General features: G+C 39.9%; 1 protein-coding gene across 4 annotated transcripts in view; it reads left to right on the forward strand.

The window, feature by feature from the left end:
- grn (GATA binding protein grain) overlaps nucleotides 1-24,381 on the forward strand; it is a 101,147-nt gene that overhangs the window by 14,822 nt on the left and 61,944 nt on the right. For 3 of the 4 annotated variants that reach the window (XM_074095555.1, XM_074095557.1, XM_074095556.1), the window contains exons 2-3: nucleotides 175-565; nucleotides 23,660-24,202. In XM_074095555.1, coding sequence (XP_073951656.1) covers nucleotides 313-565; nucleotides 23,660-24,202 — 796 coding nt within the window. In that variant the 5' untranslated portion in view covers nucleotides 175-312. The remainder of the gene's footprint in view (nucleotides 1-174; nucleotides 566-23,659; nucleotides 24,203-24,381) is intronic. The other variant, XM_074095559.1, reaches the window with a different exon arrangement.

Genomic DNA, 24,381 nt, shown 5'->3' on the forward strand with positions numbered 1-24,381 from the left:
TCAAAGTGCGACCGAGTCGATAGCGCTGACGACTTTCGATAGCGCACCTGTATTATCTTAATTGATAGTCTCTTTTTGACAAAACACCGACCCGTGGATTATATTCAGTTCCCTTTGAAGTTGCGCAAAGCAGCAGCGAGCAGTTACATAAACGAGTGATATCTTTTGTTTCAGATACTCGCGGACCGGGCACGGGCCGCGTGAACGATGTTGACACTGAGCTCGGTTACGATTCAGTAATCCATTTCGCTATTGACTGTTGAAATGCGGATAGGGGAGCGGACTTATAGTGCGTGAGTGTAAAAGCGATGCATGGTTTGTGAGGTCGGAGCTGCGGTCATGGACATGAGCGGTGAGGGTGGCGGAGCGGGCGCGGGGGCGGGCGCGTTGCAGCAGCGGTGGTACGAGAGCCGCGTCAACGGCAGCCCGGCGGCCGGCGACGTCAACTCGGGCGGCGACGGCGACGGGTTCTTCCACTCGCCGCTGGAGGGCGGCCATCATAGCCGCGCCCGCTACTACCATCAGCAGATGCACCCCTCCTATTCGGCCGCGGTCAGCTCGCATGGTGAGTATAATACATCATACTTAATTTACATAGGAGAGTCAAATCAGAAGAATTTATAATATTTACATTGTCAAGAGGTTACCTTAAAAAGTAAAAAAAAACGACAGAAATACCTTCCAAATGCCACAAAAATAAAATTAAAATAGCATGTGAATTAAATTAGTTTGTACTAGAGGTTGTGAAAACTTAAAATACCATTTTTAAAAGAACTAAAAGTAACCACTAGTTGTTTATGATTTATTTTTGTCGTAGAACTCCTTACATGTCCTCTTATAAGTAGATTCAAAGTTGCCTATGTATGTACTTAGCTCCTGTATTGACATTACTTTTTAATCAAAAATCATGTTTGCCTTCTGTAAGTTTTAAAAGTCAAAATCTAGGTATTTATAGCAGTTTAATATCTATCACAAAGAGTAACTTATCTTTTTTTATATTAAACAGGCAGAATGAGTCACCATGCATTTAGTCCTCAAGCTAACAAGGACTGTCAAGTTACCCACATGAAAGTCACAAGCTAAAATATTTATTCGACCTCTAATTCGCGACGAGCTGTCGTCAGTAGGTAGCTCCCATGGACGGAAGGCACCGTCTATCTCATCTTATCGTCCATCTGACTATATCTTTTCAAAACTCCACAATTAATTCAACGGGCCGGACAAGTCAAAATCGCCATTCTGTAGGTGACAGGTTAGGTAAACACGATCTAAAATGGACCCGGGTCCCTTAAAAAAAGATGCGTTTTGTTTTTTTCTTTTGAGGTTTAATTTTATGGCGGCTATAAAGTTTTTCGTGGAGACAGGTGGCTCTTCTTTATAGTTTAACGAGTGGCCGGGCGCGGCGGAAAGTTCATCTAGAGCGGGGTGCTTAGGGGCCAGAGTGGCGTGCGAGAGGCGAGGGGACGATTAGAATTTATTTAGCGGGCCGTCGGTAGTGATGTGACAGTTAAGAAACTGTGTCAGTTCTCGGAATCGGAACTGGGAATTGATTTCGTCGCGTTCACAGCAGTTATGTGTGTTGGTTTATGCGGGGCGGGACGGTTTGTACGCGTTATCGTGTAGTGTCGAGTGTCCGGCTCCTTGTCGCTCTGATTACATCTGGATTTGGTGGATTCATTTGTGAAGCAAGACCGCTGACTCCATTACACGTTACGTCGTTCGAAACATTGATTTCCACAAACCGATTAGGTCAAATCCCATTTAATTAAACCCTCGCGGTCACGGGCCGGCGCATTGAAATTTCTTTAGATTTCGGATTATGCCATTGGTTATTTTTATTCGTCGGTTGTAAACCGTAGTTTTAAGTGTACTGAGGTGCACATAAACTTGTTACGATGACAACGGGGATCGTTTTCACCGCGGACACTTTACGACCGCGAGACGCGCCGTCGCCGGCCGCCGACTTATACCAGCTATATTTATTTATAAATGTTAAACGCAATTTTATTACCGTAATGGGCACTTACAATCATAAAACATAGTCACTAAACTGAACTAACCACCGGTTAAATTTAATTCAAGCTTGCTCCGACACTCACCCATAAAATACTAGACTTTTTTCCTGTTCCTAATAACACTTAATTTTTTCATCTAATGTTTATTGGTGCTTGGTATATAAAAAGTAACGTGAATGTGCAACAAAGTGAAAATTACAGCTATACCTTCAATGAGAAATAAACTTGAATAATTAAATTAAGTCTCGATTCATTTAGTCAAGTGCTCAAACCAGTTCCAGTTATCTCTGAAGTAATTGGTTATTTATCTAGTATTAAAGTCTTAATTGCTAAGTTCATAGTACTCAACCGGCATTTTTGCTGCCCTTGCACTTCGTGTTAAGTACTGGCTCTATAGTCTCCGCTCTGTCTACTGTCAAATACCTACGTCTTAATCTGATTGACTCGTAGTAAGTAGGTACATTAGTATTCTAACTTACTTAAACGTAATTATAGTTCCTCGAATAGATCCAAGCGTAGGAAGACTTTAGGATACTGACGTCAAAAGAAATAAGTGTATCTTAATAATGAATGATAACGAGCCGTGGTGGCCTATTGGTTTGACCTATTGCTTCCCAAGCAGAGGATTGTGGGCCCCGGCTTGCACCTCTTGAGTTTTTCTCGAAATTCATGTGCGAAATTACATTTGAAAATTAACACGAGCTTTACGGTGAAGAAAAACATCGCGACGAAACCTGCACAAACCTGCGAAGCAATTCAATGGTGTGTGTGTGAAGTTCCCAATCCGGACTGGGCTCGCGTGGGAACTACGGCCCAAGCCCTCTCATTCTCATTCAACTTTTTTTATTCAACTGGATGGTAAACGAGCCAGTGGGTCTCCTGATGGTAAGAGGTCACCACCGCCCATAGACACCTGCAACACCAGGGGTATTGCAGATGCGTTGCCAACCTAGAGGCCTAAGATGGGATACCTCAAGTGCCAGTAATTTCACCGGCTGTCTTACTCTCCACGCCGAAAAACAACAGTGCAAGCAATGCTGCTTCACGGCAGGATTAGCTAGCAAGATGGTGGTAGCAATCCGGGCGGACCTTGCACAAAGTCCTACCACCTGTTTACATTATATACATACAAAGGTACAGTCAAGTGCAAAGATATCAACACGGCCAAAGTTACAGAAATTTGTATACACGACCTTAATGATAAGTGCCTATAAAGTCCTACCACATATTTTTGTAACTTTGGCCGTGTCGATATCTATGCACTTGACTGTACTAAGAAAGTAAAATTAAAATCAGTGGAAGTGTTATGGAATCGTTTTTAAAGTTGTTGTGGGAACGGTCCTTCGGTAACTCGATATGAGTCCTCCATTTGACACGTTCGTTTGATTTATAATGCAGCCACCCGATTGATCATTTGGTGGATGGGTATTTGTTTTTTCAGTTTACGATTCACTTTATTGCTAGTTTTATTTTGTTGGTGTAACTGACACGTGACACCTCTAGACCGTTGGAAGAGAAACTAGAGTTGCGTTATGCTAATAGGTATCTTTAGAGCTAGGTATATACATAGATACGTAGGTATTTTTGTATCTACACCGCTGCTAATGCTTTAATCCCTTACTAATATTATAAATGCGAAAGTGACTGTGTGTCTGTATGGATGTTCAAATACTTTGTTGAGCTTACCTAAATCACAAACTCAATGAATGGAAACCCCAAATTTAATCAGACCAATTTTTACAAATGAGTCGTTAAATATACTGTCCAGCATTAACTGAGCTCGAAACACAAATTTTGTGTCACGCTTTAAATTTCAACCAGTACAGATAGCTACATATAGGTACCTATGTCAGAACTTGAAGCATAGAAAACGCACAAAAAAAAACTCAAATTGAGAACGTCTTTTTATTTGCGCGCGTCTACGTCGTTGAAACTAAAAGAGGGAAAACAAGTGACGATCGTTGTTTTTTAAACCCCGAACAAGTTTGGGCGACTAGCTAGACAGCAAATGAGATTTTTCCAATTATCTCGTCTGCGGTACCTACAAGACAGACTGTCTGGCTCATCACCGCCATTGGCTTACTATCTGCAGCTGCACAGTGCATTGGCACTTTGCTTTTGTGAATTGATAGTTCACGTCAGTTAAATTGAGTATTTTCTTAACAATCTTAGCAATTTTTTAGACGTTGAAAATAAATTTATTACCGTTATAAAAACATACCTACCTACCTTCTTAATTTACACTATGAAATTAAACATAGTAAAAGCAATCAATCATTTTGGTTACACAATGGTCTGTGTCTAGGTAATTACACGTAAATCAAATAGTCGAGATATTTGAATGGCCTCAAGTTAACAATTATCAAGATTTGGCAAAAGTCATGGCGACATTGAGAAAATAATATCCGTCTTTAATTAATTACATAAATACTTTTAAAGCAGCGCAGCTTTATTGGACAAACTAAAGAATTAGGTAATGAGGTCAACAAATGTGCAGTAATACGTATCTAAAACACAACAATTACTTTATTCAAATAGTGAACATGATCCGAATATGTTTTAGGCGCATTCTCACTTACCAGTTCAAAATTAATGTTTGCGTAGCTATAAAATGATTATCTTTTGCAATTTGCTTTTATAAAAATTATAGTAAAATGTTAATTCAATCATATTGGTATATTATTTTACTTAAAAAAAACTACTACGTAGAAACAAACAAAGACCATTAATGCAATTCAACTATCCGTACTTTATAGTAGGTAGGTATGTATAGGTACTTACACAAACTGCAGTTTCAAATTTATTTATTCATATTTATTTATAATGATGTATACACATACCTACTGCAGTTTCAAATTTTACTTACTAATCTTACTATCTAATACAAGTTATCTAAACAAGCAGTTGTGTTGCGTTCCCCAAGACCATACAAATCATCCATTAACTGAAATGAATCCCAACAATGAATTAAAATGCAAACTAGTCTAAATAGGGCACTAACAATGTCCCATTACATAGGACCATCGTGGGATCATGAATCCTAGCTCCTTTGTGGCCGTTTGGCAAATGTGCGTGTCACACGTACACGGTGCGTGCGCGAGTGTGTGCGTGCGTACGGACCCGCAGATTGGTGCAATTAGTCCGGGGGGCGGGGCTTGCGTGCGCGCAGCGACATCTCCTCCCTGGCTGGCGCTGTGTGTGTGGAACGCTAAATATTTAAATTAATCGATTTTCGTCTGCTCCTCACAATTGTGTCTCATGTGAGATGTGAGTGAAATAGGTACCACACGTGTTAAATAAGTAAGTTTTACAGATTTACATATGTGTAAGGTATTAATATAGCTTAATACCTAAGCATAGGTGTGTCGTGTAGATAAAGATTAGGTAAATCCATGAAATCTCTACAATTTTGTTTTACTGCAGGTCAATATGTCTCATCTTAAAATGAGAGAGGCAGGCTGGCAGGCAAGTCCAGTGCGGATCGGGAACTACACAAACACCATATTTGTTTTACTTATCCATGAAATACCTACTAACTAATAATAATACCTACCTAATTATAAGCAAAAAATACGTTTCTTCGTTTTCCAACAAAATGTAAATTTCAGTTCGCTGGCTCTGTAACTAATAGTGACATTTAATCAAGCAAAATAATAAATCCATGTTTCAAGTTCTAAGTTCCAAATTCATAAATCACTTTAAATTAATCCCTCGACTGAAAGTATTCGTGTTTGGCATGCACAAACAAAAGACGGAGCTGAAACAAAGCTGAAAGTGTAATGAAATAACACGAACCCGCTAAAACACATGTAGGTAGAAGTTATCTCGACAATACGCACCAATGAGCTAAACTTCGCCAATTTATGGGCGTGGGTACTGGTGTGATGGCAGGTGCTAAAAACAAAACACAAATTCATTAGGCTCTCTTTCTTATGAAGGTAAAAGGCAATAGCTTGATCTGCTCACCTAGAGCCGTGATAAATCGCAATTTCATAACTCAAATTATGACTTAGAATTTGTCTAAGAGTTAGTGCATTTTATTGGGAAGTAAACGACTGACATTATGGAAGTTATCTTTTATTTTTGATTGTTCATTAGCATGTTTGTATGCAAGAATCTCTGTCAGCTTGAAATCATAGAGGTAGAGCCAAATTTAATGTCGGATCGGTGGTTATAAAATATGAATTTAAAACCTAATTCCAAAGCACTGGCGCGCTCGCCGGTACTTTCACAGCTCACGCGAACGGAAATGGGGTATTGCTTAACTTTCCAGACGCAGCCGAATACTGCTGGCACCAGACAAACGCAACCTTTCCAACTTTCGCTGAACGTCGAAACTCATTGCGATGAATTAGAGTCGTTACAATACAAATGACTCTTTATTGAACACCACATTATATACAATTCAGATAATTAGAAGGTCCTTAAGCAATGGTTGGCGTTATCTCTATATATAGCGATCTCTTTCAGGCAATCATGGGGATCATTAGTTCGATTACAATATTTTTGTAGTTTTAACCACTAGCAGTAGATAAAAATCACTGTGGGAAAGAGAGGCGACGTTTTATCTTATTTTTTACATTTGACTGTTATAGTATGAAAATTATATTTCGATTGATAATTTAAAAAGTGACGGTAAAAAATCGAAAGTATTTTAAAGCAGGAACTTATCGCGATTAAGTCTAAGCCGGACCGTTAGTCATTAGAACGGCCGTTTACTATCCGTCACAATACATTTAACAACGTTTTTAGACGGTGTCGGTTAAACATGGAACTCGAAGACGAGCTTGGTTTTTTATGCAAAGTGATTTTTTAAACACCATCCTAGTTTTATAATAAAAAATATAAACAACGCCTATAAGCAACGCCTGGTTCAATAAATAAAATAAAAAATCATGTTTAAGTAGGTATTTTGAATTTGAATTTCAATTTGTTCTGTTTTCAACATTTCGTTGATATTACCTATGTTCCAATAGGATAAAAAACTACTTTCACATAAATAATTAAGTATTGTAAGAGTAGGAGGTTTACTCAGAAGGTAAAATCAGGAGACTAGAAAACAACATTTAAGACTTGCTGCTAATCAAACGAAGCAAACTCGACATAGATAGTGATCATCATCATCGAATAAGTATATGGTCTGTTCCTATGAGCCACGGGTCAACCGATTGTGGTATTGCTGTACATGCTAAGGTAGCCATATGCTTGAAACCATAAGCTATTTTTATTCCTTTGTTGCATTCTGTAAACATGCTACTTACTAGTAAGGCCGCGCGTGGCGCTTGTATCGATTAGAAGCCAGTAGGGTTGCTCGTTTTTTTCTGTGAAAATAGCCTTTGATAACTTTGAAATGAACAGTTTGTTTTTTCGGCAGTTGTGTATCTGTCAATAAGCAGGTTAAAGATTTGATTTCATTTTACTAAAAAGCTTTAGCTGTAAACTAGTCAGGTGTGTCTTCGACCACGGCATAGACACTATTAGTGCTCAATGCGATACTATAGTTAAAACATGTGTAAAAAGTGATACAATTTTTTTTTAAATAGTTATTTCTTTAGACGAATAACTATTATTAGATAACTACCTACATGTAAAGTGGGGATGATTTTTTTCTCGTCTCTATCCATAGTGTAGGGTGTCATTGGACGAGCCTTTTAAAACATTATATGACTTTGTCAATACCATTTTTCCAGTTACACATTATCTTCACAATTTTTAAAAAGAACAAATGTTTTAAAGTATTTAATGATAAATCTAACATAAAAATATTTGACTTCATATGTGGTAAATAACTTTTTTATGTAAAATTAGTATCAGCGGTTGTCAACCTTGGTTTGTTAGTTCTATGGAAACAGCGGTAGCTTACAATTAGAAAAATCGATCGCTACCGAATAGAAGAGAAACGACGGTTAGTTTTATTGCCCGTGCTTACTCGAAAGTTCCTGCTTCGCGATCGTAGCTAGCAGGTGACCTAATTAGTTAACTTTTACAACCAACTTTTGTTCTAGTTTCCCTGCAAATCATCGAGCTTAGTTCTGAATAGAGATGGAGTTATATAACACCTTTTAAGCAAAAGCGCGTTCAAAATTGCTGTATTTAAGCTTGCTGATAAAAAATGTGCACTCACTACCGAAGCTATTCAGTGGTATGTTTGAGTCCAGATCGGAACTACCGGAAACTACAGACCATTCTGAGAGAAGACCTGTGTCCAGCAGTGGAACCAGCTCTATCAAATTAGCTTTCTATAAAAACATATGAATTAGTAATTATATCCCTTTGGGATCTACGATGCCACAGACACACACAGATATATGAATCTGCACATCAAACTACCACTCTTTTTCGGTCGGGCACAAAAGACGCAGCGGCTAAATCAATATGGCATAGGATTTGTCTAATAACGAAATTTTGTATTAGGTATTTAGTAACGTGAGTTTGTATTAATTAATGTTTAATAGAAGAATCTTGTAAGACTTTTAATTTTTAACTTATGAGAACAAAGTTCACTTAATTTAAATTGAGTTATATTTCCTTGCTCTAAACTTAATTACAGAATGAAACAGCCCCTAGATTAATGCTTGATAAATTCAACATTATAGCACACTTGGAACTCAGACGCTCTAAACTTTGTTGCCTTTAAGTTTTGCAAAAGTAAGATGATTAAAAGTTAAATAAGCGGGCAGGTGTACTAATAACAATAAGAGTAATTAAATAAAACAACCACAAAGAGAGCAGCCTGTTTGTTTATCCTTAGTTAATTATCTTCCGCCCTTATGACGTTTAATTCCATCCAATTAACAATCTCAAAGTTGCGTACGTCACTATGGCGTACTTAATACAATGACTGCAGTTCCCATCGACTTTTTTTGTAATCGCTCATTATTAGGTTCAATATAAAAAACGGCCGGGCCCGCTCCACTGCGCCGACGCCCGTTCACTAAAGAACTTAATGTATTCATTTTGCTTTTATAGCTTTCGCGTGATTAAGTTTGATTGATTGCATCCAAATATTGATATTTGATATTAAAATCTGTGACCGTCGCTGCGTGAGCGAGACGGGGCTATGCAAGGCTGCACGTGGGAGGGAAGGACGAGAAAAATAATAATCTGCTTTCATTTGACATCGATATGATTAAAACTACTTTGATGCCGCTTTCAATAAGCTGAAATTGAGATAGAGTACGTTTCAGTTGGCTTAACTAGTTACTGTTGAATAGGAAATGATTGTATAACATAACAGGTAATGGGCCCCAGTTTAGTGAGGAACTATAGTGGGCAGGTATTTAATAATTGTCACCGTCCAATTTAGAGGTCGGTAGGGTGTACATTGTTTCCGGTTGGTTGGCATGGTGACGGTGATGCGCGCCGAGCTTGATGGATGAAGGTAGCGCAGGCATGCGGCCCAGCCACATGAATTCGTGTACCAAATACAACATCCAACTCGCAGACAATGCACACATAATCCTTACAAAGTAACCTTTAATCATTCAGGAATAAGACTACACATTGTTTGCACAGAGTGTTAATAATTGAAGAACTAACGTTGCTCAAGATGTACGTAGTGTAGATGAGTCGGTGGTTTTGTCACGATTTGTCATACATCGGGCTGCGGTTACGGGTATCCCTCGAGGATGCCTGTTCTAACACAAGCAGAAGTTATGAGAAACATGCCATGGGAAAGATCATTCCGGGTACCGATAGATTACCCACTTTTAATTGATAATGCTGTAAAGCACTCGCTTAATGGAGATCGTGCAGAGGAAAGTTCACTTTGACGTTGGAGCGAGGCTCTGCCCGGCGAGCGCTCAGCCTCGCTGCGGCTGACTTGACTAACGACCAACGGCCGACTTCTCGGTAAAAAGGTGCTTAAATTTGAAAAAGCTGTATAAATTAATACCATTATTTTAAGCAAACATTCAGGCGGCGAGTAAATTGGAGCTCGGGGCCATAAGTTGCGTGGTGACGTCCAAAAACGCTACACCTATAAATCGCCGAGAAATTACGATTTAGGTATTTTTTTCATTAAGGCTATAAACATTTTTGCTTTTTTAAACATTAGGGCTGACCGTAAACGGCGTTAAGCGGCGTACCGAATGGAAACCTATTTTCGCAGCACATTACGGAGGATGAATGATTTCCTGGCCGCCATGAGTTATAGGCCGCCGTGCCGCTACCGCGACACAGACTCATTACTAGCCCTCAATAAAGAATGGACACTCCGCGCTAAGAAAGAAGATATCGCATTTGTCTTTCTTTGTTACGAGTGCCGATAGCCATCGGTCCTGCGGTTTATCTGCTACTTTATTTTGATTTCTTTACTGAAATGCCCAGTAAAGGGCTAAAATTATAATCAATCTCTTTAAGGATTCAATTATAATAATTGCATTTGTATACTGACAACTGACAATGACAAATTTCTATGTTTTGAAAACATGCTAATGTTATTTGTATAATAATCATGGTAGAGTCATTTTATACAAATAAGTCTTGTGACATTTTCTCTTATATTATTCTACTATATAATAGAATAACGTCAAAAGTTGACAATATTTTTTGTGACGAAGGTTCACGTACATAGTATCACAGGGATCGATGTAAAATGAGTTTATCGTACATACTGCCAAGACTTTAGGTCATAAAGTATGCACTTTTATGTCCAACGCTAAATAGCACATTATGTCCCTTCTGTTCGTGTTACAGTTAGTCTGTGCGAGTCTCCATGGTCCGTTGCTTCCCGTTGCTTCGATCCGGAGCTCTTGTATTCAAATTTATCGAATTAAAATAAGCCCTATATTCACTACCGTATTCATGCTTTCCACCGATTTCCAGTGCGCTTGTTTCTTCAACCAATAGGCCCACTTCGCTCGCAACTAAACTCCTAGAATAAACAGTTACGGTGGATTAGAAGGTTAACATAAAAACCATGGTAATTGTTAATTCTTTTGTATGCATATTAGCTTGTTGAAATATTTAAATACTAGATTTTAGTTCCGATCTAAAGATCAGATAAGAGCTTTTTAAATTAGGATGCAAAATACTGAAAAGCCACTAAAAATAAGTTTACAAGAATGAAAGAGATAAATAAAAATCAACAATGACATAAATATTACATTTGCTTCACATACAAAAAGTAATCCCTCCAAAAGAAGCTATTGGATATTGGTAGCAAGCAGAAAACCGATTGTCCAGGAAATTCTTGAGGAAGACCTTTGTCCAGCAGAGAACGTCTTCCGGCAGATATGATGATGAAGACAGATGATAAATAGACTTAACTTATCATCTTATTTGTCAATTTTTTGACAAACACTATAAGATAAGGTTAAGACTGAACGTAAACATATATTTAGGTTCAACTACCGCGAAAATATGAGAACATAATTATTGTAGAGCTTGTTGTATAGGCTTGCGCGGGCGCAGGTCAAATGACCGTCATCAACCGATAGCCCGGGCTAGTGCAGCTAGCAGCAAACGTGTACGATCAGCAAATAAATATGTTTTAAAAATGACAATTTCATATTAAAATGTACCTATGTGCCATTATTTTTTTGTAATTAGTTTTGTTTCAAGCTATAAATAATATAAAATAATATACTTTGTAGAAAAAAAAAACACAAAACCGCCAAACTCGTGATTTGAATAAGAGAAACTATCATTAAAAAACTGGCTAAGTTCGTCTACCTTGCGCACTCAGGGTTCTGTACAATTTTGTAGACATCTATGACTATCTGGTGCTTACATTACGCTAAGCTCTGCTCCTAAGCAAAATATACGCAGTACGCAAAGGACTTTGTATAAAACTAAATAACTATTAAATCTAAGCATTGGTTTAAAAAACTATATTTAACAATTCAAAACTGTTTTCCAATCAAGACATCCGCCCTGCTCCCACGGCATGTGTATCGGTGAAGTTTTATCTTTCTGTGAAAGTTCAGGTGTGTCTAACCACGACACCAACTGACGCCTTTTGTTTGGTTTTTATTTCTTTCTTTTTCATAATTCTTGACAAAAAGTCGTGTCGTGTCGTTAGCTACTTACGTTGCCATGTTCTTTACAAAGTATAAATGATCATGAAGTTAACGAGTTGAACAGAACTTGGATAAGCATAAGTATGACAATTTAATTAATCCATCACGTAAAGCCACACAACATGATATAAATAATTTTACTTATAAATGGGCTTAGCATATAAAATGCGGCAACTATACAAGGTGTACGGAATCGTAATTTTGCACTTCGTTCCAGTCCTACCCGACTTGGTTTATATTGTATGAACTTTATATTTTAAGATTGGTTTTTGGAATCTTTTTGTATTTTTTATTTCAATTCCAAATTTTTACTTTTATGGTCATCCCGTAAAACCTAAATTGAAAATCAGTGGTGTAGCGGTATAGCACGCGGTACGGAATATCGAGGACCTGGGTTCGATTCCCAGTGCTGGTCTTATTTTTCTGGTTTTTCTGTGCATCTATATTTCAGTTTGTATTTTCAATTTATATTTTAACTTTCTTAGTGGACCTCTTACATTTTTAACAAGATTTTATTTGACTTCAATTCGTTTACCTACTTATTTGTTTGTTTCAAATTTTTAAAGTTAATTTTGTTCAACGTATCGTTTTTAGATGACCTGATATATCTGGTATTCTATTCATTACGTAAGTATAGTCAACAAAAAGTACAGGTAGAAGAAAATATGCATTGAAAATTTAATATTTTCCTTAGACCGATTTCCCAATCTTACTAGTCGTATTCATATCAAGGTCTCACCGTGACTTTAAGTTCTTTCACTTTTTCGAGCCCTCAACCACCTTCAGCTTGAGTGTAGAGTATACCGGGAATGATCTTAGCACTTCTTTCTCCATGTTATCTCCAAGGAATTCGGTGGATTTATGGAGATAGTCACTTGTTCAATAGCCAAGTTCAATTTTATTGTTTGTTTTAATCTTAATGTCCCTTGGATTTACGGATTTTTTTTTATTAAAATAGTTGCAAGTAAACATGTCATCATCCCAACTCAAATAAGATCAACAAAAGTTTCTGATGTAATATCTAATGTGTCATACCTCATACCTTACCGTACGTTTATTTTTAGACGTTTAGACGACCAGCTGGCCTAGTGGTCAGAGAACCTGACTACGAAGCTTGAGGTCCCGGGTTCGATTCCCGTGTCGGGGCAGATATTTGTATGAAAAATACGAATGTTTGTTCTCGGGTCTTGGGTGTTTAATATGTATTTAAGTATGTATCTATATCTCCATAATTATATTTATCCGTTGCTTAGTCCCATAACACAAGATTTGCTAAGCTTACTTTGGGACTAAGTCAATTGGTGTGAATTGTCCCGTGGTATTTATTTATTTATTATTTATTTATCTTGACTCACGCGGTAAGGCGCGAGCATCATCTGTCATCGAGTATTTGTTATCATTTCAGTCTTATGTATCTTATCCACACACAAGCTTCCTCAAATATGATTTTTCTAAGATTGAAATGGCTAGATTTGCAGTTAACTTTGTTAATATACACCATTGAATGCCTTTTCAGGTGTATGCATGTTTCCTTCACTGAAAAGTTCATGATAAATTTCACGTGTAATTCTAAAAAAACTCAGGAAATCCGGACTCTGATCCACGATCATCTGCATCATCATCGCAGTTCAAATTAGATCAAAAAAAGTTTCCGATGTAATGTGTCATACCGGTCTCGCTTATCTCTATGCACGTGGCATGGCGCGATCGTCATCTGTCATCGAGTACCGTAATGATATTGATTAAGTCCACAGCGAGGCTTGCGCTGGTTGATTTATTAGTGCAGATTACAACCTTACACGTGAAGTGCGCTAGTTTGTAATTATGCCAGAATAGATGGGAAGTTGGGGCGCTTAGATTTGATGCTATAAGAAATCTAAGCACTGCATAAATAATAAAGGTTATTCCTAATTATTATAAATGCGAAAGTGAGTACGTTTGTTTCTTATGTTTTCACACTTAAAGGGGATTACGGATACGGGATTGGGGTAAAAATCACAAAAACAACCGCTAGCATTAGACAGGTGAAATTTTGTACGAATCTTCAACAGAAATTATAGAAATGAAGTACCTAAAATCACTAAATTTCAGTTCAATTACCTACCAGATGCTGATGGTTTATACGTGCCAAATCACGGGCAATATAAAGAATTAAATCATTAACTGTCAGAGCTACAGAAATAGGTCAGAGCTTACTTTCAGCGAAACGTCGTTGCAAACTAAACTTTTTAAATTGCTATAGAAGCAAAAACGTACATTAATGTTGTTAAGTTCTAGTTATCCCTTTGAGCAAACGTGTTTGAATATCTAAACAGACAGTTAATAATTACAAAACAAACCTACCCGAATGATACGCTCCGATGAACTATTGATAGCAGTAAAACAATTATAGCTTCTAATGAAAATTGTAGTCGGTGTTCAAAGTAAAAACTGCCGCGATAATCTGCAGATATAAATTAGCATATTTAATGAAGATGTCAATGCAACATTGCAGCGTGAATAAAAGTTTTTGTTAACTGAATGTATGACTGTATTCAAGAAAAAGGTTGGCTAAAATCAAATCTCAATGTGACTAGGTACGTGACCAAAATCTGTTTGATTTTGTCGAGCCTGCTGGTTTAATTTAATGGGTGCAATAATCGACTTCTTTGTTATGAAATAGTTTGAAGGTTACTAGACCCCGGTTATGAAGGTGAGATTAAGTTATAGGTTGTTGACGATCCGTGAACGGGTTGGCGCTGCGTGCCCGAGCGCAGGTCCGGACTGGGCGGTTAATCCAAAACTAACGCCAAGACAAACTTCTACCATTATATTTTATTTTCTGCCCACTGGTCAAAGCATTGGCGCCAGATCGCGTGATGCTACTCCGTTTTTGCAACCCAGCGTCGTTCTATAAACTAAAAGCGTTTAACGTCGTTTTACTCTTTTAATTAATTTTGCTATCTGCTGCGGCTTGTCTGATTTATGATGCTTTTAAAAATGATTAATATAATGCTTTACAAGTTTGCCAGTTTCTTTGATTGTGATAAAGCTATAAAAACCAGTGGAACGTATCATACTTTATTTCCGGTTTAATTTCACAAAAAACACATAATAAGCTCCAGTGTTGTAAAGCCGCAGCTTCAATCAAATGATGAGCTTCTATTGTTTCTATTTTATCTGTAGTTAGTTGGGATGAATGGTAATTGGCCCAGAGCTAGTTAGCCTATAATCAGGTATCCTTACTAGCCGTGGATTACATATTACTGCTTGGCAAATACACATTGTCATTGCGACCCTGCACGTTGCCTCGGCGTATTTTTCTCCCGATACCGTAATGCGCAAGTCACGAGCGGTTATGTAAGCAGGCTGCCGGCCGGCGCCGTCATTATAGGCATTATTGCAGGAACACTCGCTCTCTCGCCCGGCCATTGTCAAGATTGTGGGGTCAGAGAGACCCCGACGTTAACCAACTTGTAATTTCGCAACAACTATTCCTGTAACCCAATAAATCGTAGATTGTAAAACAATTTACGTTGAAAATTCAAGAGGAGCTCTCGCGTCTTATATCACGGTTAATGATAGGAATCGTGACCGCTCCACGGTTATTAATTATGGAAATGATTATGACGACTCATATTCTGCTCATGTCGTGTCTAACGCTATGCTAGGTAGGTACGTACTGAGGTTGGAATTGTCATAATGCAATGACGTAAGTATTATTTGCGTGAAGTAGCTGGCTCACCTGCTCGGAACGTGCCGGTCTCTAGGGCACGCCTTGCCATTCACTAAGAAAAATGTTATTTTTCCTCAAACGACTTGCTGTACGCATGCCGGAATAGTTGTTTGTGGTTTCATTTACTGAAATCTTAAGTCATTTATGAGCATGTTACTGGTTGGCTCGCGTGTAAAGGTAGATAAGATTTAAGGAGCGTCACTTTAAGTAGCAGTTACGGTAACAAATGTTTCCAAGCGTTTATTTTGGGCACGAAACTTCACGCTGATAAGGCAATGCTGACCAAATTTATCAAGTGCACGAAAATGTCGTGTTATTTTAAAACTAAAGTTGACAATATTACTAAAAGAACATCAAGAAGAACGTCTTAAGACAACATTAAGGTATAGGTCTAAAGGTTAGGCACTGCTAGTTGTAACGTAGCGAACCAAGCACCACCTAGGCATTGAAGTTCAATGCCTAGGCGCTGGGTTCAATGATGGAACAGATGCACAGCTACGACACACAATTCTAGCGTTGGTGACATCATTCATGTTTTACATCTCGTTATAAAGGAGTTCTTTGGTATTGTTTCGTTCGTACGCTCTCCTTTACCATTCTATCCAGGGCCTTAACCAGTTTATCAGCAAAACTCAAGAAGCGTCAAGTGGAGCGGAAATTTTGTGTTGGCAGGCAGTGAGTGCGCACGCCGGCGGCATAGCAAAGCTGCGCCGGCGGCTTTGATCTCTGAATCACAAGTGTAACGTGACATATCCGAGCTGCGGTCGACCACTACCAGAACTGTTTTACGCGTCTATGAACTTGGTTTTTTGAACGGTTTACTGGGCTGAGAGGAGTTGCTTGGACGTCTGTAGTTTTGTCCAAGAAAGCTGATACAATACCGGGTGGTAGATTAGATTTCTTTCTTACCTTTCTAAGCAGAGAAATACAATTGCATTCGCTTGGAAAAGTTGAGGATTTAGTATATTAGGAAGGAAATTTGTTGCCACTGCTACTTTGTAAAGTCATCATCATCATCATCCCAGCCTATTGTCGTCCCAATGCTGGGCACAGGCTTCCTCTCAGAATACGAGGGCTTGGGCTATAGTTCCCACGAGGGCCCAGTGCGGATTGGGAACTTCACACATACTATTTGCTTTGCAGGCATGTGCAGCTTTCTTCGCGATGTTTCCTTCACTGAAAAGCTTATGATAAATTACAAATGTAAATTCGCTCTTAAATTCCGAAAAACTCAGAGGTGCGAACCCGGACTCGAACCAACGACCCTCTGCTTTAGAGGCCATAGGTAAAACCACTAGGCTACTACGGCTTTTTTGAAAAGTATTTGAAACTTATATAGTTATGTATAGAATCAAACTTCTAAAAATAATATTAGACAAAATTTATTCGTCCAAGGGCGTCGCCAGGGGGGAGCAGGGAGGGGCAGCTGCCCCCCCTAGAGATTCTAAAAAAGTTGCCAAATGTAAAGCAACTAAAGCAAAGTCCCAAGTCTTAGACTTGACTTGCTTGATCGATCATTCCCGTACGCCGAAACCGAAACTCGAATGAATTCACCAATTCCAATAAATACCTACAATTCATACTTTTCTCATTTTCCATGTCAACTTGGTCCCCCTCCTGGGCCACCGGCTGGCGACGCCGCACTTAATTCTAGCATGATAGAGATTTAGCTGTAATTACTTCTTCATATTTCATAAAAAAAATCATTGTATCTCGCAAGGATCTTAACAATGGAATCTAAATAATCAATAAACATGATCGGATTTTCATCGAAACCAAAAGTTGTACTTCCTTCCTCTTGTCTCGGAAACATGCCATTCGTCCATTGACAACTCGAACAATGAAAAATTTATTAAAATGCAATAACAATAAAATTCGTGTCCGGACATTAGTAATGTTAAGTTATTCTCCAAACGCCACTTAATGAGAAGTGATGGGTTCGTACGAAAATAAAATAAAAATACAATGTAGGTTCCAAAGGTGCATTGGGTATGCAGGGCGCATGCACTTAAAATTACATGTCCTGTATGCAAAGAAATTCCTGCCATGGCATCGTAGCGACCGAGAAGAAATTGTCCTATCATCTTTAACAATGTGGCTACTATACGCGACTTAGGTTACCTCGTAAAATGTTCGCGGTATGAGCGTACCTAGATATACCTACCTAATACTATATTATCGCTGCAACTACGAGTATGCTCGCGGGGCTGTGCACGTACGTGCATGCAAACGAAGCCACTGACGCTTTTTGCTGAGTGCACTAACGATTGATATTATTTACTTTAAGCACAGGAATGAGCTATGCATTTTCCTGCTTCATTAAAAATTGCGCATCGCTCACAATTACGAAAGGATACCTTCACCTTTGAAGCAGGCGACTAAGAGCTATGATTAATTATTGGTTATCACCAAAACTCTGTGTGTTTTAGTGGTGTTATCGTAATGCCATAACCGTTCTATAGCGCGGCTATAAATCACTAGCAGACACCCACGACGATCGACTGACTATTCGTCGACTAATCTGGGGCTTAACGGCTCCTGTCGAAACGAATATCGATTTTGACGTACTCGAAAAAACTGGAGTGGGAAGTAAACAAACTAGTTTTATGTAACGTGACTTATTAATTGTACAGTTTATTCGTGCACGATTATTATGTAACAGAGTTGTTTTTAGTTTGAGACCTACTAAACACCCGATAAAACGTTATTTGAAGTAGCTTATATGTAAATAGCGATTATGTTTTTGGATAAAAGTAAGATGTATAGGTATGAATGATAATACGCATGGCCCGGCAAGTCATGAAGTTTGGAGTCGAAGTTGTCTTTGTTTTCGCGGCCAAAAAATATTTTTTCGCGGCATAAGATCACAACTGACAAATCTTTTTATTTTATCTAGTTAAAAATTTTCGATGGCAAATTGCTTTTCGATTCCCATTTAGTTATTAGTAGTAGTCGAACCGAAGGACAGTGCTGTCGCCGGTGGCGACGCGACAGCTTTTCCGTTCCCGGGCACTAGTTGTTATTCCTGACGTCACCTGTCACGCTGCTCGGTAGCACAATAATAAGAATTGTAATATAAAAGCATTATAATCCAATCAGAAGAACGCGAGGTGTGACCGCCCGCGCGCTCGATTTACCATTCGGCCCGCGACCGAGCAGATCGTAAAATATTTTTCGGCTGTTACTATACAACACTAAAATGTATTAGGAATAAATGGAGACAATGACACACACATCGTTTCAATTGTATATTCATTATGGATCTGTCTTGTCACGCGTTGGTGCCGGGTTCTTCGAAGCTCTGAACCATCTCTGAACGCTTTGCTGAGGGAACCCGTCTAATTAGCGGATGGATATTTGCCGCTGATCCGTCACGATTGTCTCATACGCTTAATGATCGGATAATTAATAGCACACGAAAACTTGGAACCAGTTCAGGAGAACGGAGCAGGACGTTCGTATAAATGACTACCGTACGATCAATTTGAGACGGTTCTATTAGCCTCAATACATACGTCTGCGTTGAATACAGTCAACTGTAGCTAATGTTGTTATTATAAAAGTAAAAAAGAGATTGTTTCAGCTTTAGTAGGCACCTAAAATACTCGGCGTCGATACGACGATCAATAAATTAAAATTAATTCGGCGTGCGAACGGCGAGATCCGATACGCGATACCGACGCCTACATTTATCATTCGCTAACACGTCGGACATTTCACAGGGGAGCTCGCCAAGGGAACGTAATCTTTATTACAACACGATAGAGGTCAACTAGCCGATGATTGAGCACGTAATGATATGTCCCTGTAACAAAGGATAACACGTCTAAAGACAATAAGTGGAAGGGATAAGATGGCATGCGTGAAGTTGTAAAGTCAGCAGCACACGCACGGGCTCGCCGTCTCGCATGCGGATGCGGCTGATGTCACGGCTTGCAAATAAACCGCGGCAGACTGGCCGACGCGGCCTGGCGACCTTGCCAGCCCAGGAAAAGTTCTCACGATGCTACGGCTCCCATGCCTCGCCCAGGACCTCAGCTCTCCTATAAACCGTTCTGTTCTAATACAGCGCTCCTACAAAGCGCCACGATACAATTCTGTACTGTAATCAAATTGGTACACTTAGGGGGAAGTAATTGCACTTATTACCGGAAGACGTCATGCTGCGTGGCGCATCAGAACGCAGGGCAGCGTACATTAGGGGTATTCTGTACATACGCTAGTTACGAGGCAGTTTAAACCGAAAGGGGCCATTTTCGCCGCAAGCTATAAGGAATAAAGGAGGGCGCTCACTTTCGATTTAACCACGCCTTATAATGTTTGTGAATGTGGAAGTAAGGGGCGGTTAAATGAACTCAAAGTATTATTTTACTGTTCATTAATACCTATTAGCTTTATGAATAACTTATTTGGCAGCGAAACGTGTTTCAGGGGCTTCCAAATTATTTTTACTGAATAATGTTGTGAGAAACATCTGAATATTTGCATATTTTGTTGTGTAACTTTTTAGACAGGAGAATAAAGACGAATAAATGATGACCATGTGTCAAATAGACCAGCTGAACAAAAGGTAAAAATTTCGTCAATGCGAAAGGGTTGTAAAAAACCGTTACAGAGAGCAAACACCCGTAGCTCGTGAATTTAACAACACTAGCAGTGCCCTGTGGCGTGATAAGATCTGGAGTAGCATCTGCCATGGGGGCAGGGGTTCCGTTCCCGCTTCCGCGCTGTGAGAATCAGCACGGCTGCCTGATTGGTTTATGATTTTAGTGAGATTGTTGATTTTGATTAGATTCTGCAGAATTCAATAAATCAACCTATCATTTTTCCTATTGCTTAATTTTTGCAAAGGGAATATTGAAAATTAGAGATTACCCAACTCCTACATAGCCTCAGTATGCAGTTGTACGCACCACTATCATTACCACATTTTTCATTCGTAATACATGTCACTGTTTCTGAATAAACAATTTTTAAGTTTGGTGATTGGTGAGTACAGTGCAAAACTACACCAAACCCGCTGTAAATCCAGTTTGGCATATTACGAAGTTTCTGAATATAAACACAAACATTCGAGATCATGAGACCTCTACAAACTAGCATCCTATTTGCATGGACCACTTTCTGGGCCATTCAAATTATGTATGCATGCGAAGATTTCCTCAGATAACGCTACCAGAATCCTAATTTAATTTCCGTGCGTTATTCGTTTACTTTTTGTTTTCTATTAACCCTGCTTAAATGTACAACGTCCTCGCTCTTATTTTATTGTTGAGCATGTTGTGCTCTTCTACCTTGTTATATAAGAAAGGGACAATATGCTTTCATTTGCCTTTCACAAATTTGAAGTGCTAGCTTTCAATAAGGCTTAGTGACGCAAAGGGCGTATCTAGTACAACGGTCGGAAGGTCTTTTAAATAAAAAGCATTACCCTGTACTCCGATTCTCTTTTGGTTTTGCATGATATATCCGTGAGTCGTATTGGTTACAAAGTTTCTTCTAGAATACTATAAAAGTTAAATTTAATTGACCTTGAAAATAATAAAAATGAAATTTTTAATGCAAGCAACTATGTAGTTCCGTACTAAATTTGACATTAACAAACATAAACAAGCAAACATTTTAATTTAAATAATAGCTTATAAAAATGATTATCTATGCAGAAATCTGATTATGAGGTTGTATCGTTAAGACACCTTGATTCGTTTTTCCAATGTCATCTATTCCCCATTATTAAATAAGTGATGAATTTGCGTTATTACAATTGGCAAATAACGTAGGTATGTTGATAGAATACAGTCGCTCTCAAACTACCCTTAGCATTTGTCGCTCGTTGCTGATTTGAGGTCCCGTGGTACCGGCCAGGTAGGGCATGTGGCCAGATGGGGCGATAACACGAATTATTCATACGCGTTATCGGCCCGCCATCGCCCGCTATTGTGAACACGGCCTAACGCGAGGGGTGGCTCGCGGACCCTGTCAAAACGTTTGTGTGCACTCCGCCTAATGTGCCACGGATTGATTATTGTTTTATAGTATTTACTATAATTACTATTTGGTATTCGCTATGACTGGCAGATTGCCGCGATTGTGGCTGTTATCGGGGTATTGGTATTTTGTTCGGGTAAAGTCGATAGTGTGCGCTTTCAATTAATGATATCACTGGTAGGTACATGTTTTTGAAGACACAAGTGTAATTCAGATACTTTTTGTGATAAACCCTACCTAGGCAATGGATTATAAATTTATCAGCATTTGGCGTTTGGTTTTTCATCGATAGCTGGGTCACTGGATCCACGTTTCTTCGTTTGTTTCTTGCTAACTTAATCAGAATAGAAAGCTATTCAGGTTTGATCTATCTATAACTTTGCTTCCTCGCTACCAGAGTGAGGAATATGGTAGAGGAGATTCATTCATATGGACCTCCTTAAAGTGACGCTTAAATCATTCTATTATTGCAACTAAGATTTGTCACAACATCTGTTTTGATAGGTCACTTATGGCCTTATCCGTGTATGAGCAATGTACGTGTGCCTTCCGATGTAATCTCCGATAGCCAATCTCTACTGCGATCGACACCTGGCCATGTATGCGGGCATGTACACGAGTATGTGCAGGCCTATTGTGTACGTGTGTGTCATAAAATCAATTTCCCCTAAATTTGGGAGCTCTGTCGCAAACAAATGTAAATTGTGCTGGCTTCGTTTCATTCAGTTGCACTATGTTTCTATACCTAAATGTTGTTTGCTTTTTTTACCCAAACCTGAAACACACCTGAAAAATTATACCAGTGTTATGATTTGCTCTTTAATAATAAAGAAATCATGGTAACACAATGATGAGTTTGCTCCCATAATTATTACCGTTATCATAAAATTGCTAGCTAGGTATAGCTACTCGGGGTCTCGGCAATATAAGTATCACTATCAAGAAAACATGAATCAAAGCACAATCGTCACCCAACATAGGTTACAGAGTGAGTTAACCGTAAGTAACGCAATATTTAGTGCCCCGCGGCGCACGGCATGCGGCGCCGGGACCAGCAGGCCGGCGCCCCAGCGACCCCAGCGGCCCCTGCGCAGCCCCCGCCACCGTCCGCCAATCAAACCCGCCACCAGACGTCATTAAACCGACCACCCTCCCAACTGCACAGTACACACCGGTACATATGTTCGCTTTCACGTTTTAAATAATTGACAATTGAATTAAAAAGGGGGGGCCGCGGATACGAGCTCACTGTTCGTCACATCACTGCATGCATGCTAGTATTTTTTTCCGCCAAAACTCCTTTGTTATGGGTACGTAAGCTCACGTATTAACCATGTACGCAAACAAATCACCACGCTGTATAATCAGAGTCGAGTACCTACATAATTAATGAAATTTCCAGTTGGCCTACTATTTTAATTGCTCGCTGTTGTGACACGGCGCTTTTGAAACATTTCGGAAAAGAGCGGCCTTTGTTCACGGACGCGCCGGACCCGCGCCGAATTATACCCATTATTTGTTTATCAAATACGCATTAGACACGAGAATATTCATGACCAACAATACTGTATCTGAGGATGAAGATGTCGTGTGAAAGACCAGTTGTTATACACAAATGATATTAATTTAGGTAAGCGCAGGCGGGGTAACAAAACGCCTTCAAATTATCCCTCCTAATGACGGCAAGTTTTGATGTTCCGGGCTCGTGTTACGATGCCTCTCCTATCGGTAGATCTCTGTTCGCGACGATAATGGTTACTTAAACGCTCGTAAACTCGAAGAGGTTAAGGGAATCAAACTACGGATGCTAATGGGATCGAGCAGTTTAGTTATGACTTTAGCTCATCGTGATTCTTTAGGCTCTGTACTTAACATGTATTGGGTCTTTCAGGTTTGACATGATGACATTGTGTGTGCAGGTCGAACGCTAAGCGGAGGCAGTGGACAGGTGTGCCGACCGCACTTCCACACGCCGCTGCACCCCTGGCTGGAGTCCAAGGCGCTGGGCAGCGGCGCGTGGGGCGGGAGCTTCCAGCAGGAGGCGGCGCCCTCGGACAAGCCCCTGTCCCCCGCGCAACACCACCACCCCCACCCGCTGTTCTCGTTCCCGCCGACGCCGCCGAAGGACTCCACGCCGGACTCCGTGGCCGCGGCGGCGCTCGGCCAGCAGGACTACCAGGCCGCCGTGGCGCACGCGACGGCCATGAGTGTCGCCTTCATGCAGCAGCAGCAAGAGCTGCCGCTCTGCGGCGACGTCAAGCCTATGATGGGCGCGCCGCCTTCCAAACAACGCGAAGGTGCGCAGCCGGAGTCGTGTCCCCAGGAGTCGAGTCAGCCTTCCGGGGAGTACAACGCTCAGTACAATGCCGCCGGCGGCGACTACTACAACTACCAGGGCAAGGGGTATAGTGGGGCGCAACAGCAGAATAAGCCGCGCCCGAACAAGACGCGGACCAGCGCCGGTGAGTCCGCGGGGTCGCTCGCATTGCACCGCTCGCTGGGCGCACTCGACACACACACCGCCGTACCGCGCTTACCCGATCACACGCGAATAAACCAACCTAACAATACATGTCTAGATACAAAAGGTTGCGAAGACGCGACTGCTCTCTTTATCTTCCTATCTAACAGCTTTCACTTA

The sequence above is a fragment of the Choristoneura fumiferana genome, chromosome 12 (assembly GCF_025370935.1).
Source record: "Choristoneura fumiferana chromosome 12, NRCan_CFum_1, whole genome shotgun sequence".
NCBI lineage: Eukaryota > Metazoa > Arthropoda > Insecta > Lepidoptera > Tortricidae > Choristoneura > Choristoneura fumiferana.